General features: G+C 37.9%; 1 protein-coding gene across 2 annotated transcripts in view; it reads left to right on the top strand.

Annotated features, from left to right (window-relative positions):
* The window catches only part of LOC126827959 (cell division cycle protein 123 homolog), a 273,977-nt gene that overhangs the window by 213,423 nt on the left and 43,212 nt on the right, over positions 1-17,342 (top strand). For both annotated transcript variants that reach the window (XM_056102465.1, XM_056102464.1), the window contains 2 exons: positions 210-316; positions 12,130-12,254. In XM_056102465.1, the coding sequence (XP_055958440.1) occupies positions 210-316; positions 12,130-12,254 (232 nt within the window). The remainder of the gene's footprint in view (positions 1-209; positions 317-12,129; positions 12,255-17,342) is intronic.

Raw genomic sequence — 17,342 nt, 5'->3', positions numbered from 1 at the left:
GTGACATATGTTCAAGGGTAACGGGGCACGGTGAAACCCGTCATTACTGCATCGCAGTTCTAGTTGTATTTTCTATCTGCATTTTATAATTTTATTGTATTGTAAAGCACATCTGAGCACTTTGTGAAAGGTGCGCTATAGAAATACACCAAAATAATAATAAAAATAATAATAAAATATTTACTGTATAATAAATTATAATTTTGTAGGATGCAACATGGATTTCTTTTGATAAAACACTGAAATGTACATGTCCCTGTGATGTATATCTGTTGTTAAAAAGTTCAGATTTTATTACTCATGATCTTACTGAACCGTAAGTATTTTTTATGCTGTTACTTTGTAAATTGTCACAGATCACTAAGTTGTCCAGTTACTAAACAAAGGGCTGGTTACATTAGAAAAAGGGAGAATTTAAATAACACTTTTTATGCGCCCACATTTTCGTGTACTGTCACTCTTACAGTTGAGTTCAAATTTCGTGAAAAAGCTCATTTCTTCGCAAATAGTGTAATATGTATTGTAGCCGCCCTCGGTATGACCTTGAGTTGACTTTGACTTTAAATAAAAACTGTAAGAGGATATAAATAATAATAATAATGGATTTATTATCTTTACGGACGTTGTTCTATATTTACAGTAATAATACAATAATCGTTGGGTGATTTAGATCCTTCCTCGACTTCTACCTGGGAGTAATTCTGCTTTTATATATTTAAGGAACGACGTTTAACCTTGATTATTTTCTCGTTGTACGGCGCCCGTTAGTTGACGAAATGGCATTGAGGCTTTACAAATAATCTTAATCGTCTATTTTTTAGTTAGGGGGGTTTAGTTAAGGAACAAATAATCTTAATCGTCTATTTTTTAGTTAGGGGGGTTTAGTTAAGGAACGACGTTTAACCTTGATTATTTTCTCGTTGTACGGCGCCCGTTAGTTGACGAAATGGCATTGAGGCTTTACAAATAATCTTAATCGTCTATTTTTTAGTTAGGGGGGTTTAGTTAAAAGGAGTACGATAAGTCTTACTGAGTTAAAAATTGCATAAAACGGCACAAATTATTATAAGAGCAGTGCGGGAGAGTTATGTACTCTTACGGTGCTTACCCTAAGAGCGTCAAAGACAGAATGCCATTTCTAACGAGTTCACCGCTTTATATAGACTTTGCCAAAGTATCAGTCACGTGGGGTCTGTCGACCAATGACATTACGGTATTCACGCGGCCTCTTGCAACCCCATGCAACCCCATGCAACCCATGCCTAGGAAGGATCTACTTTCATAATTACAAATGTACAATTTAATAAAACAAGCAATATTTCGAAAGGCAGTTTGGTTTATAACTGCCTAAAAACATATTATTTATCATTCAGGGCCAATATTCAGCATTGGGCCCTCGTAATTAATTAATTATAGCCATCCCACCCAATGCAACCATTCGCAACCTGTTGCTAACCTGTTGCCATCGCCGATGCAACCTATCAAGGTGTATGCTACGCTTGAAATATTCAATTACAATTATAAAGAGTCGGGATAACATTTGGGCACAGCAGATTATTAGGAGTTTAGTCCTACAGGAATAATGTACACAAAATTAGTCAGTATGGCCATGAAAACATGCTTAATAGTCCGCACAAAGCATTTATTTATCAGCAAAACCGCCGTCAAAACGGCGTAGTAATCTAGACGTCATCTCCCCACTCCATGTATCGTTGTCGTGCTTCGTAGTACTAGGCTATAGTTGTGTATCAAAGCTGCATCTTCAAATGTGTTTTTATGTGCGGGACAATCAAGTACGACCCCCATTAGTAGTTGTGATGTTTATTTCCATGTTCGTCATAAATAGGACTAGGACAAAGTGCGAGTGGCAGGACCTAAGCAAGTGACTATTACGATCAAACAACAGGTTTCTGGTCTACCGTAGTCTACAACTAATCGAACATAGCCGCTCGGTAGCGAGTATGAAACAAGGGCATTATGAAGTAATTCTTGAACTCCTATAAATGGGTGGCGATCACTAGACGGAGGCTAAATTCAGGTAAGGTGTTATAATCTTTAATGGTTACACGCTGATTCGATTATCATACTTGTTCCAAAGGTTAGAAGGAAAGATGTCACTCGGGTTGGTCCTACCACTCCAGTCAATGAAACTTTGTACTAGGCCTATTCCGTCCAACACATTAGTGTCGGCGCTACACTCTACACCCACGGCATGATCGTTAGATCTACTAGTTGTATGGACATAACACAGGGCACTTTTGTTTCATTCAAAGTAATCACAAAAAAAAAAGGTTTGTGATTCCCTCACATGAACGTACCTGGTGTGACGTTTATAGAAAGAGGTCAACAATCTAAAAATAGAACAACAACACAACACAGGCTTTATGGGGAGTAGATGTTATTTACTAGGCCTACGGTATAAATATAAATAGATATAAATAGCCACATGGCTATTACAGTATGAAGTTTTTAGACCCTGACTGCCAGAGGTTCAAATTTGTTTAGGAAATATACTTGTATTATCTTTGTTTTTATTGCTTTTGAATGATAACATTCAATAATGAGCTGCCTTTATTGATCAATGCTGTTCAACACTCATTTAGATTATAAATACATATTGTTTGCTTAATACTTTAAGAATCAAGAATATCATCTGTAATTATCGAAGAAAGTAGGGGACTATTAAAATGTGTTCGTCCGTCCCTCTGTCCGTCACACTTTTTGGGACACACTTAATAACTCTCTTTCTAATTGAGCTAGAATGTTCAAACTTGGTGTAGGTGTTTATTAGGTCAATGCCTTAATGGAGTTTGATGATAAACATTGTTTGCTTACGGTAAGCAGAGATAAGCAATCTGATTGGTTGATGCTTTAGGGCCAATAACTTTGGTTTTAATTAAGTGAGAGTGAGTATAGATTCATTATATTATTACCTTGACTAAGTTTGATGATGAGAATTTTCTGCTTAGGCTAAGGATCGATAGGCAATTTGATTGGTCAAGACTTTGGAACATAACAACTCTGCCTTTAATTAAGGTAGAATGTTTAAACTTGATGTAGATGTTCATTAGGTGAATGTCTTGATCGAGTTCAGTGATTAACATTTCGAGCTAAAGCTAAACAGAGGTAAGCAATTTCATTGGCCGATGCTTTGGAACAAGATAACTTTGATTCTATCTGATAGAGAGTGATGAAACTTAGTGTATAGTTGATAATCAGTTTGATTGCTTGATATCTTTGGAACAAGATAACTTTGATTCTATCTGATAGAGAGTGATGAAACTTAGTGTATATAGTAGAGTCAAATTGCAGAATAACCCTAAAATAATTGCAAGAAGATGTTTTATTGTATTTTCTTATAGTATTTGGTCCAGAGAACAACATATCAAAAGTTGTCTGAAATTGAGCTACCGCAAAGGATCGAAATATAATGAGCGCCATGGAAAACGCATCACTTTTTTTCCCAAATATTTTATTACTAGGTGGTTTTGTATGTATAATATTATGCAATACTATGAACTATTTTTCACACAATGCTCCCAAACGCAAAAAATATCGGCCCGTGTGCACAAAAAAAAAATTGCACAAGATGCACATGAAAAACCCAATATTCACGTGCAGCATTGTATGTGAGTCCCTTAAAAGCATGTTTTCAACTTAATGTGCAGTACATGAACTGTGAAACGTCAATCTGTCGTAATTTGTTGTTGGACGTGTGAAGGAATCGAGCTAGAGATGCAGAGACTTACTGAAAATCAACGGAATGAAGCCATGGGAATGTCCAGGGCTGGCATGTCTACACGTGCTATTGCCAGACACTTCAATTGTCATCAGTCCACTATTGTAAGGTTGGTGGAACGTGTTCGAGTTACTGGATGAACACGTGACCGTCAACGTCCTGGTCCACAACACGTTACAACCCAGGCTCAAGACCGCTACATCCGGGTCACTCATCTGCGTGACAGATTCCGCCCAGCGACTCAAACAGGTGCAGCAGTCGTCGGAAGACAAGGACCAGTAAGTGCCAACACTGTAAGACTTCGTCTAAGTGAAGTAGGACTCCGTGCACGACGACCTTATGTTGGAGCTATCCTCAGGGATCATCACCGTCAGCAGCGTTTGATATGGGCTCAAGGACACCAGACATGGAGAAGAGTAGACTGGCAAAGTGTGCTCTTCAGTAATGAGAGTCGCTTTCATCTTTATCACGCTGATGGCCGTCAACGTGTGTGGAGACGTCTTGGGGAACGTCTTGCAGACTGCTGCGTCTTCGAAACGAATCGATGGGGTGGGGGAAGTGTAATGGTGTAGGGAGGCTTCACATTTCATCACCGCCCTACACATTTGCAGGGGTCGCGTTAATGCTGTTGCCTACCGTGATGATGTCTTGCAACCAATTGTTGTTCCGATGTTTCTGGCAAAATGAGACTGGCAAAATGAGCTCTTCAGTGATGAGAGTCGCTTTCATCTTTATCACGCTGATGGCCGTCAACGTGTGTGGAGACGTCTTGGGGAACGTCTTGCAGACTACTGCGTCTTCGCAGGTGTGGGGGAAGTGTAATGGTGTGGGGAGGCTTCATATTTCATCACCGTACCGCCCTACACATTTGCAGGGGTCGCGTTAATACTGTAGCCTACCGTGATGATGTCTTGTTGTTCCGATGTTTTGAGCGCACCCACAACTTCAGCACTTCCAACAGGATAATGCACGTCCGCATACCGCGCGTTTTAGTATGGACTACCTGGCTGCTTACAGCATCAATGTCTTGGACTGGCCAGCCATGTCTCCGGACATGGCACCGATAGAACTTGTCTGGGATGAGATTGGACGCCGTCTGTATCGGAGACCACAGATGCACACCATTGCTGCTTTAGAAGCTGCTCTTGTCCAAGAATGGAACAATTTTCCACAGGCTTTCTTTCAAACATTGGTAAATTTCATGCGACGTCATTGCACAGCGTGCGTAAGAGCTCGTGGAGGACATCTGTGTCATACTTTTGGGTTTGACCCCTCTGACTTTGTACCGTTGATTACAGATTAAACATCCATAAGTGTACAAATGTGTTGTTATTGATGTGTTCCCATTTGAATATTGTTCACAATAAGAAGCAAAATAAAAAAGATATGTTTACAGGATCATTTTGTTATACGAAAAACTAAGTGATGCGTTTTCCATGGCGGTCAGTATATGACGTCAATCAAAATGACTGCCATTGGACCAAAATCCTGTTTTTCTGCTCATATTCTATCAAAGCTGTTGTTTGAGAAGGCTTAGGTGTAAGACAATGCTATTATAAAAGCAACAGTTATTCATCACTCTGTGAGTGTTGTGCTGTGTTTCCAAGTGGTGTTATATTGGGTCGTTATGACGTCACGATGAAAATTTTTCCTTTCTGATGGTTTGTTGGGGGGTTGGATGGCTGAATGGTTAGCATGCGCGCGCTGTATCATAAAGTCTGTCATTGAGTCGACTGGCGTGGTTTCGAATCCCCGGTTGTACGTGACAAGGAGTAGGGTTGCCTGTCCAACCTCGTGGGTTTTCTCCGTGTCCTCCGGTTTCCTCCCACTGGTAAAGACCCCTATGCCCAAGCGAATTACTGAAATAAAATTAAACCATATGTTAGTCCCGAAATGACCTAGTTTGTGTCGAGTTGACATTAAACCCCATTTCTCTCTCTCTCTCTGATGGCTTGTTAACCATTTCATTTGAGGTTGTAGATGGATGGATAGCAAAAGTGCAGACAATTGCTGCAATAGAAATGCCGACCACGATTTATGGTCGGTCTGTGCCAAAATGGGTCAAATTGGCCAAAATTCAAAATGGCCGCCGGTTTTGACTGGAAAATGTCAATTTGTATCCAATTATCATAATATGATGGAGCTTGGTATCCAAATGTATCCTTTCGGGGTAGCTGAATCCATTTCCATACACATTTTGGTGAATAATTATACTGCGGAGTCAGTATTGGGAAATAACTCCAGATGGCAGCCAGTTTTGGAGGGAAAAATCAAATTTTACAAAACGACCACATTTAGTGTCAAAATATACATATTGGAAGCAGCTGATTCCATTTTCAACTCATTTTCTCATTTTGGTAATTAACTGGTTCCCCTAGGTCAAAATATGTGGATGACCATACCTATTGAAGCACACAGTGAATTTATTTCACAAAATGATTCAAATAATGCGACACAGATGGATCCTGATATGCAGTGAACTATTTGATAATGAACTGCCTATCGCCATTCCGAAATTGACGGAAAGGTAACAAGTATTGGAGTCCGACAATAATGAGTCGATTAAGATCCCTGATTTAAGTTCAATAATGAGCGGAGATAACAATTTCAATGGCAGAAAATTTAGGACATAATAAAACTTGGTGTAAAGTCATGACTAAGTTCAACAATGAGCCATGGACGTACTAGGGCCTAGGAGAGGGGGCAGGATTGGGAAAATTTGAGTTCTGTGGCACATGGTAGAATCGATTTGACGTATATGTGAGCCATGACATACCATACATAGACACTTGGTTAATGGATTATGATTAAGTCCTAAAGATATGAAAGTGGAAATAGTTAGCTGCAATCAAGAACTAAACGACCTGTGAGTAAAGAGGGGAGGGGTAGGTGGTATAAACTGACAACCCCAAGAACGAGAAGACGATCAAGTTACTGGTTACAGATTAGAGTTCATGGCGGCGGTAAGCATATTGGCCTTGAGTGTGCTAACCTGAAAACATGTTCCTGTCGCCCGTGTTGCAATTTTTCTGTATTCATTTAGATAAATAAATAAAACTAAGACAAATTAATTGATTCTTAATATTATGGAAATATTATTCCGGGTGTGAAATCTATTCTGGAAGTCATCCGTGGAAATCATAAAAAACAGACATATTCTGTAGATTGGTTTTTAGTATCTCTGGATGTAGTTGGAACAAGGGAAGGCCATAGAAAAAGGGGCTACAATGTTTTCTTTAGAGTGGGCATTTCCTTGAGTATTTAAGGTAACTTTGTCAAAAATCGAGGGCATATTTTCGGAAAAGTGGGGGGGGGGCATATAACCTCCCCTGCTCACTCCACTATACCCTTTTTATACGCCCACATTGAAATGTGGTCGTATATTGTCGCCCCCGTCCGTCCGGCGTCCACAATTGCTTGTGGACGCTCTATAGGCTAAAGTAAATATCCGATTGACATTAAATTTATACACAGTGTTTAAGATCTTGAGATGAAGAATCCTATTGATTTTCAACGATTTTCGATAATTAGTGCCAGAGTTATGGCCTTTGATCACTTCAAAAAATCTTGTGGGCGCTCTAGAGGTCAAAGTTAATATCCGATTGATGTTAAATTTTTACACTGTGTTTAAGGTCATGAGACGAATAAACCTATTGATTTTCAGCGATTTCCGATAATTACTGCCAGAGTTATGGCCCTTGATCACTTTGAAAAATCTTGTGGGCGCTCTAGAGGCTAAAGTTAATATCCGATTGACTTTAAATTTATACACAGTGTTTAAGGTCATGACACAAAGAAGCCTATTGATTTTCAGCGATTTCCAATAATTACTGCCAGAGTTATGGCCCTTGATCACTTTAAAAAATCTTGTGGACGCCCTAGAGGCTAAAGTTAATATCCGATTGGCTTTCAATTGATACACAGTGTTCAAGGTCATGAGATGAAGAAGCCTATTGATTTTCAGCGATTTCTGATAATTTTTGCCAGAGTTATGAACCTTGATCACTTTGAAAATTCTTGTTGACGCTCTACAGGTCAAAGTTAATATCAGATTGACTTTAAATTTATATACAGTTTTTAAGACCATGAGACGAAGAAGCCTATTAATTTTCAGCAATTTACGATAATTTTTGCCAGAGTTATGGCCCTTGATCACTTTGAAAAATCTTGTGGGCGCTCTAGAGGCTAAAGTTAATATCCGATTGACTTTAAATTTATACACAGTGTTTAAGGTCATGACACAAAGAAGCCTATTGATTTTCAGCGATTTCCGATAATTACTGCCAGAGTTATGGCCCTTGATCACTTTAAAAAATCTTGTGGACGCCCTAGAGGCTAAAGTTAATATCCAATTGGCTTTCAATTGATACACAGTGTTCAAGGTCATGAGATGAAGAAGCCTATTGATTTTCAGCGATTTCTGATAATTTTTGCCAGAGTTATGACCCTTGATCACTTTGAAAATTCTTGTTGACGCTCTACAGGTCAAAGTTAATATCAGATTGACTTTAAATTTATATACAGTTTTTAAGACCATGAGACGAAGAAGCCTATTGATTTTCAGCGATTTACGATAATTTTTGCCAGAGTTATGGCCCTTGATCACTTTGAAAAATCTTGTGGGCGCTCTAGAGGCTAAAGTTAATATCCGATTGACTTTAAATTTATACACAGTGTTTAAGGTCATGACACAAAGAAGCCTATTGATTTTCAGCGTTTTCCAATAATTACTACACAGTGTTTAAGGTCTTGAGACGAACAAGTATGTTGATTTTCAATGAATCTTTATGACTTGAACAGCTAAATTCACGATGTGAAAAGTTTTGTATAATTTCTGATAATTACTTAATGAGTTGTTACTCTTAATCAGATTTTAATGTATTATAAATGTTTCATTACCGAAAAAAGTAAAAATATGCGACAACTCTTGTTGACTGCCCGGACAATTTAGCTGCTGTGGGCGTATGTTTCGTTGCCTGGCAACCTATCTTTGCATTTTTTTTTCCCTTGCCTTTCGAAGAAATGAGGGGACTATTGAAATGGGTTCGTCCGTCTATCCGTCCGTCCGTCCGTCCGTCCGTCTTTCTGTCTGTCTGTCTGTCCGTCACACTTTTTGGGACACAATAACTCTCTTTCCAATTGAGCTAGAATGTTCAACCTTGGTGTAGGTGTTTATTAGGTCAATACCTTGATGGAGTTCGAAGATGAGCATTTTCCGCTTAGGGTAAGCAGAGATAAGCAATTTGATTGGTTGATGCTTTGGGACACAATAACTTTAGTTCTAATTAAGTGAGAGTGATGAAACTTGGTGTATAGTTTCATTACATCAATACCTTGACTAAGTTCGATAATGAGCATTTTCTGCTCAGGGTAAGCGGAGCGATAAGCAATTTGATTGGCCAAGATTTTGGAACACAATAATTCTCCTTCTAATTGAGCTAGAATGTTCAAACTTGGTGTAGGTGTTTATTGGGTCAATTTCTTGGTGGAGTTCGTAGATGAGAATTTTCTGCGTAGGGTAAGCAGAGATAAGCAATTTGATTGGTTGATGCTTTGGGACACAATAACTTTAGTTCTTATTAAGTGAGAGTGGGGACACTTGGTGTATAGCTTTATTACATCAATACCTTGACTAAGTTTGATAATGAACATTTTCTGCTGAGGGTAAGCAGAGTGATAAGCAATTTGATTGGTCAAGACTTTGGAACACAATAACTCTCAGGTTCTAATTGAGGTAGAATGTTCAGACTTGGTGTAGGCATTCATTAGGTGAATCCCTTGATGGAGTTTGATTATGAACATTGTCTTCTTACGATAGGCAGAGATAAGCAATCTGATTAGTTGATGCTTTAGGGACACGGTAACTTTGGTTATAAGCAATTTGATTGGTCAAGACTTTGGAACATAGAAACTCTGCTTTTAATTGAGGTAGAATGTTTAAACCTGATGTTAGATGTTCATTAGGTGAATGTCTTGACTGATTTCAATGATTAACATATCAAGCTAAAGTTAAGCAGAGCTAATCAATTTCATTGGTCGATGCTTTGGGACAAGATAATTAATATGTGTCATCTATTTATTTTGGGATTTCGGCTTGTTTGCATTTATTAGAGCATGCCTCTGCAATGAGATTTTTTGCTTAGGTTACACAGAGTGATGAAGAATTTTAACGCTAGATGCTTTATAAATATGTTAGGTGTGCAAGTAATTAATGAGTGTCATCTATTTAGGAACACCGGATGACACTAGATTAATTTCCAGTCGTCAAATGTCCAGTCTTGGCACGTCCAAAAAGTAGGCGTTGTAGCAGCGGTCACCGGCTATATCTGTTTTAATGGACTGTCTGCTAGTCTTTCTTACAGACAATGTAGTAAAAGACAACATGGCGCAAAAATTGATTTTGGCACTGCAGACCGTCTAGACCTTGATACAGGCTTCTCCACTTCAATAGCGTTACAACATTGTGCAATAGTGAAAGTTGCGACATTCCACATATTTTTTTTCAAGGAGCTTGAAATCATGACCATAATTTCTTCGCTTAGCCGCCTTATTGACATTCTCAATACCCGTTATTTGCGAAATAATGTTGGGCAGATCATTATCAAATGGTTCACTGCATATGTGACAAACAGGCGATACTGTATCCATCGTGTCTCAACATTTGAATCAGTTTGTGAATTAAATTAGCAACGTGCTTCAAGGCATGATCAACTTCTGCAGTGACCTGGGAGTGTCCCCAGTCGACATACCCATACGCCGCTACCACAGTGAGCTGGGCGACACTCCAAATGAAATTTAGTTGATACTCGATGAATGTCATTGTATTAGCCTTAAGGTAGGAGTATCATTAACCTCCATTCCTTAATCTGTAATCTAAATCCATAATTGGAATTTATCCTATATTGACACAGGGAATCACTTAATCACTAAAATATGTACAAAAATGGATTCAGCTACCTCGAAAAGGTAAATTTTGACACCAAACCTGATTCTTTTGTAAAATTCGAACTTTCCCGCCAAAATAACTCCCAATATTGACTCAGTGGTAACACTTATCACAAAAGTATGTATGGAAATGGATTCAGTTACTCCGAAAACATATATTTTGATACCAATATCGATCATATTATGATAATTGGGTGGAAATTGAAATTTACCAGCCCAAACCAGCAACCAATTTGAATTTTGGCCAATTTGACCCATTTTATCACAGATTTCAGACTGGGTCTTTGTTTTTGGTGATAATATAGGTCTAGACTGACCATAAATCATTGTTGGCTTTCCTGTTGCAGCAATTGCCCGCATTAATGCTATCCATCCATCTACAACCTCAAATGAAATGGCTAACAAACCATCAAAAAGGAACATATTCAGACAACTTTTGATATGTTTTTGTCTAGACCATATACTACAGGAAACAACCATAAAACATTTTCTTGCAGTTTTTTTGAGGTTGGCCCATTTTTATACGCCCACATGGAAATGTGGTCGTATATTGTCGTCGCCCCCATCGTCCACAATTTCTTGTGAACACTCTTCAGACTGCATTTATCATCTGATTGTTTTGAAATTGATATATGTTGTTTGCAATAGTGAGATGAAGAAACCTATTTAATTTCAATAACTTCCGTTAATTTCTTCAAAGTTATCAACCAATCTGTATGAAATTTATATGCATCATTTAAATTAGTAAAACAAAGAAACCTATTGAATTTCAGCAATTTCCGTTCATTACATCTAGAGTTATGGCCCCTGTTTAACTTTGTTGAATCTTGTGAACGCTTGAACGACAAAAGTTATCACCTAATCTGTATGAAATTCATATGCATCATTTAAATTAGTGAAATGAAGAAGCCTATTGAATGTCAGCAATTTCCGTCAATTACGTTTAGAATTATGGCCCTTGATTTACTTTGCTAAACTTTGTGAACGTTCAAACAACAAAAGTTATCATCCGATCTGTATGAAATTTATATGCATTATTTGAATTAGTAAAACGAAAAAGCCTGTCTGATTTCAACAATTTCTGTGGATCACTTCCAGAGTTACGGCTCTTGTTTTAGTTTTTAGAACATTGTTAACCCTCAAACGACAAAAATTATAATGTCATCTGTTAGAAATTGTCTATTAAATTCCCCTAATTACCTACAAAAGAATAAATATGTGACAACCCTTGTCGACTGCTCGGACGATTTAGCTGCTGTGGGAGTATGTTTTGTTGCCTGGCAACCTATCTTTTTCATTACTTTGACCTACTAATAGTTGATAATCAGTTTGATTGCTTGATACTTTTGAAAAAAAATAAATGGGCGATTAATTAATATGTGTCATCTATTTATTTTGGAATTTCGGCGGGGGACATTAGCCTCACTGTTGGCTTGTTATTTTAGATTCACTCATTGTGAAGACTGTGGAACACAAGATCCAATTAAATATGAGCTTGTTTTAAGGAAATGGATAGATATTCAACCAGGAATGGAATTTCGCTGCTTTGTGCGCGATAACAATTTAATTGGTAAGATTTTTAATGTACAGTAGATTCACATGGTGTTCTAGATCATAGATAGAATAGCGCAAATAATGCGAGTCAGTATGTCAGAAGTAATCGGCAAGCGGGATTGTGAAGGTACATGCATTTTTCGAGCACCCTTTAAGAGATTTTTTAACATAAAGGAATTAATGGTATCTGGATATCCCAACAGCTTTTGAACAAACGCTAGAACAGATGCATGGGATGCAATTGTACTTGGTGAAAACCCGAATAAAACATATTAGCAAAGTAATTAACCACAAGTTGATTAGGAAGAGGGAAACACAGAGACAAGTTACTGTCCTTACAAAATGATACAAATCTCACCCATGCTCGGAAGTAATTTGCTTTAGAAGATGGGGCTAAAGCTGCGCCAATTAATTTAAGTGCAGATGGTGTTAAATTTTCAAATGATCTAGATTCAAAACCTGAGGATTGGCATCTAACCATGGAGCCCAGTGCCTGGCTTGCTGAAATTTAAAACGGGACAAACAATCAGCAACAAGATTAGACTTCCCTGGAATATGTTTTGACCTGACAAATATATTGTACTTTATAGCAGCCATTATTAGACGACGAAGCAATTTCATTAAATGTGGACACTTTGAAGTGGCCTTGTTTATAACAAACACACCACACTCATTATCAGATAACATGAGGATTCTATGATTTCGCAATAAAGGTCCCCAATGTTCAATTGCAAGAACAATTGGGAAAAGTTCCTGAACATTAAAACTCATATTCTGCATTTCTTGAGGCCATGTTCCATAAAACCATTTTGAATTTAACACTGCTGCATACCCTGCGGATGATGCCGCATCAGTAAACAACTTCAAATAATCTGAACCCAACCAAGCATCACTCAGAAACATACAACGGCGTTAAATCCCTGCATATATTCGTACCATAACCTTGTATCAGCTTTAGCAGAATTATTTAATCTTATTTTGTAATAAGGCTTTGTAACCCCGATGGTAAGATCATACCATCTGCGAACAAATGTACGACCAGGGACAACTACCAAGGTGGCAAAATTTAAGAGGCCTAGAAGGGACTGAAGTTGTTGAAGTGTAACTTTGTCGTTATTTTATTTAGGAATTCAGACAAAGCAGCTCTAATCTTAACTACTTTTTCCTCCGGTAAGCGGCTAACCATCTGCATGGAATCAATCTCAATTCCGTAAATGATTATGTTTGTAGTAGGTTCAACCGTTTTGGACGTCTTAATGGGGATATGTAGGTAATGCGCAAGTGTCATAAAATTGTGCAAGGAATCGGCACACACTGACCCGCTAGGTGGTCCAATAAGAGAGAGAGAGAGAAATGGGGTTTAACGTCCACTCGACACAAACTAGGTCATTTCAGGACTAACATATGGTTTAATTTTATTTCAATAATTCGCTTGCGCGTAGGGTTCTTTAGCAGTGGGAGGAAATCGGAGGACCCGGAGAAAACCCACGAGGTTGGACAGGCGACCCTACTCCTTGTCACGTACAACCGGGGATTCGAAACCATGCCAGTCGACTCAATGACAGACTTTATGATACAGCGCGCGCACGCTAACCATTCAGCCATCCAACCCTCTTGGTCCAATAAAGAAAAAGTCATCAATCATGTGACTTAGGGATGCATTATATTTGGTTTCCATAATCCAATGTAGCGCGGTACTAAAGCGTTCAAAAGTCTGGCAACTCTGGCAGCGTAAATTTTTAAAAGGGGGTTCTAAAAAGGGGCCCATGATTCTATGTGTTTGTAGCTCATCATTCAATTTCTTAAGCAGAATGTCCCTATTTTGATAACATGAGGAGTGGTTCCTAGCCCAAGAAAACACCCGTTCCCCATTGTATGGGATCCTAAAACCCCAAGTAAAGCCCTGGCCTAAAAAAATTTTCTCCAAGACGTAGCCAAGCAACACTTCGTTAAGTCTACTGGAATCGATTGGGGTTACTTGAGGTTGGATTAATTTTGCGAAATGAATAACGGGATTTTGACACTGGCAATCCCGTTTCGGGTTGCGATTGCAGCGATTGTAAAGGCGCGGGAACTGATTTAAGGCCAGAAGATACTTGTGGCTGTAACACACTCTGAACCGAAGAATTTGATAAGGCAGCAGTGATAGGGATTGGTTGCACATTTCTGGCTAGCATATTTGAATGTGGGACAGAAATCGGGATGGATGGATAACTCGGTGCAGGGTAGGCGTGTGGATTCATTGCTGAGTCATCAAAGGTATTCCCACCCCTGGGAGCATTCTGTTTAACCTTAGCAAAACAACGAAACACAGGGTGTTTGTAACCAGAACGGCTACATACATGTGAAAAATCACATCTTTGATGTTTACATCCCTGCATTTTGTTGTAATGCCAACAGGTACTTCCCCGCCCACCTGAAACTTGGGTGTGTGAGGCTTGGTGTTACACAGATCTAGTAGATGTAGCGCTAAACAGAGTCGTAGCCCTTAACCATAGGTCGGCATGCATCAAATCCCACGGGAAAGGGGTTGATTGACGCAACATGCGAAATTCTGTATCATAATACAAAAAGGACCTGCCGCCGTAATTCTGTGCCAACTCAGATATGAGTGAGGAATACGATAATAACTTGGATGCTACTAGTGGATCTTTTTGTATCATTACATCCATAAAAATCAAAAAGGCTTTCTGCCAAAGCTCAATCGATAACAATTTGGACTTCGGTGATGAAGAAATCTTGATAGTTGGTTCATCATCTGTGTCAGAAATATTCAATGCTAACTGCGTTTGTATAATATTACCTGGCAGGAGTAATGACAAATCCACAAACTTCTCCGTCCAAATATCCTTGCGAAGCCTATCGGATATATGTCGGGAAATTGACATGAGGTACAGGATCGGAAACTTGGAACATATCCGCTGCATTATAAGGTCATGGTCATGAAATCGTTTGGAGGCAGAATTATTTTAACTGTGTTAATTTCATCAATTGTCATAAATAATTTCATCTATCCTCACTATGAAGCTTGTACAGCTCATCATAACATCTTCCGTAACAACTTGCAACAGCATTTCTATGGTTTGATTAATCATTTTAGTGAAATTTTCAATGAATCAGTATCATATGAGACTCGATCCCAGTTTGTTTACACCCGCCATTTGCATTCAAGTGACAGGACAGCCAGTACAACAATTTTGAATAAACAATTCCACTTAAAGCTTGATTTAAGATACTTTATGGTATATATTCTATGTGTACTCTAGTGTGGCGATGTTATTGTTCATCCCCATCCCGGCCCCAAACAAATCAGTAGGACTAATTATGTCAATAGTAATACATCAACAAGAAGAGAAGGGAGACAATCCAATGTTTGTGTCGTCTTCTCAATACAAATAAACAAACGAACCAAAGTAGTAATATGCCCAACATGTTTTTCCTGTACCCATGCCAAGTGTTTATCCCGAACTATAGTGAACAAATTGAATCTAAAGGGTTCTCTATCCTATGAAATTGAATGTTACCAGTGTAGCTTTGCAAACCTACCATTTTTTCATGATAACATTGAAACCCAGGAAAACGTAAAACAACCGAGTTCCAGTACCACGGATATCTCCAGTGATTTATTCCAATGCTCTTCGAATAAAGGACTACACTTTCTTCATGTAAATGTTCGATCATTACTACCCAAATTATCTGAACTGCGACTAATTGCGTCATATTCTAAGGCAGAAGTTATATCAATTTCTGAAACATGGCTGGATAACAGTGTTACTTACACCGAAGTTAGTATTAACAATTATGACATAGTACGAAAAGATGGGAATAGACAGGGCGGGGGAGTATGTTTATATTTTAGATCAGACTTGGCCACAACCAACAGAGCAGATCTGCAACATAATGATGTTGAATCCGTGTTTATTGAACTTGTATTACCTAAAACCAAACCAATACTTGTTGGAACTATTTATAGGCCACCTAAGAAAAATAACTTTCTGGAATACATTGAAACACTTATCTCGAATTTGAACATTGACAATGAAACCATACTCCTAGGTGATATTAACATATGCTTGTCAAAAAAGTGTAGCCCATTGTATAAACTGTATAATAACATTCTAAAGCTTTATAACTTTCGACAGATAATCGTGGACTTTACAAGAGTGACAGGAACAACTAAAAGTATTATTGATCACATATTGTCCAATTTTGGTGAAAAAATTTGTAATTCTGGGGTAATAAATATAGGTCTCAGTGATCATTACATTACCTATTGTACTAGGAAATGTAACAGGATCCCAATTAATAAGCATAATGCAATTAAAATTAGATCTTTAAAACAATACTGCAAAGAGGAATTTATTCAAAAATTACTTGAAGCAAAATGGGAAAATCTTCTTAATAGCACAAATGTCACTGAAGCTTGGTTAAGTTTCAAAGATATATTTACTGAAGTATTGAATTCTGTGGCACCTATTAAACACATTAGATTAAAACAAAGGACTGAACCATGGATAAATAGTAAAATTCTAGATTTGATATCAAAAAGAGATTGGCATCTTAGCCATTTCAGAAAAACTGAAAATCTAAATGATTACAAAAACTTTTGTAAAATTAGAAATAAAACACAAAGAGTAATAAAGAAAGTTAAATCAACATATTTAGCAAACAAATTAGAAGAGAACAAAAATAATTCAAAAAAACTTTGGCAAAATCTTAAAGATCTTGGATATAAAAACAATAAAAAGGATAAAGCAAACATTGTCTTAAATGTAAATGACACTAATATTCATGACCCAAAGTCTGTTTCAAAACATTTCAATAACTTCTTCACAACGGTTGCATCAACTCTTGTGCAAAAGTTACCTCCCCCTAGCAATCGGTTTAACTTCAAATCACTTCTGTTACAGAATTTTTACACCAAAAAGAATGTACATAAAAGCACTTTTAATTTACATCATGTAACTGAAGATTTTATTTACAAGCAACTTTGTTCTCTTAATCCGAAAAAAGTACAGGTCTCGATGAGATCCCGGCAAGATTCTTAAAAGATGGCGCTGACGTCTTAAAAGTTCACATTCAATTTCTTATCAATTTATCTATA

The sequence above is a fragment of the Patella vulgata genome, chromosome 7 (genome assembly GCF_932274485.2).
Source record: "Patella vulgata chromosome 7, xgPatVulg1.2, whole genome shotgun sequence".
Lineage (NCBI taxonomy): Eukaryota > Metazoa > Mollusca > Gastropoda > Patellidae > Patella > Patella vulgata.
The sequence above is the reverse complement of the archived record's forward strand: the minus strand, read 5'-3'. Positions and strand labels throughout refer to the sequence as shown.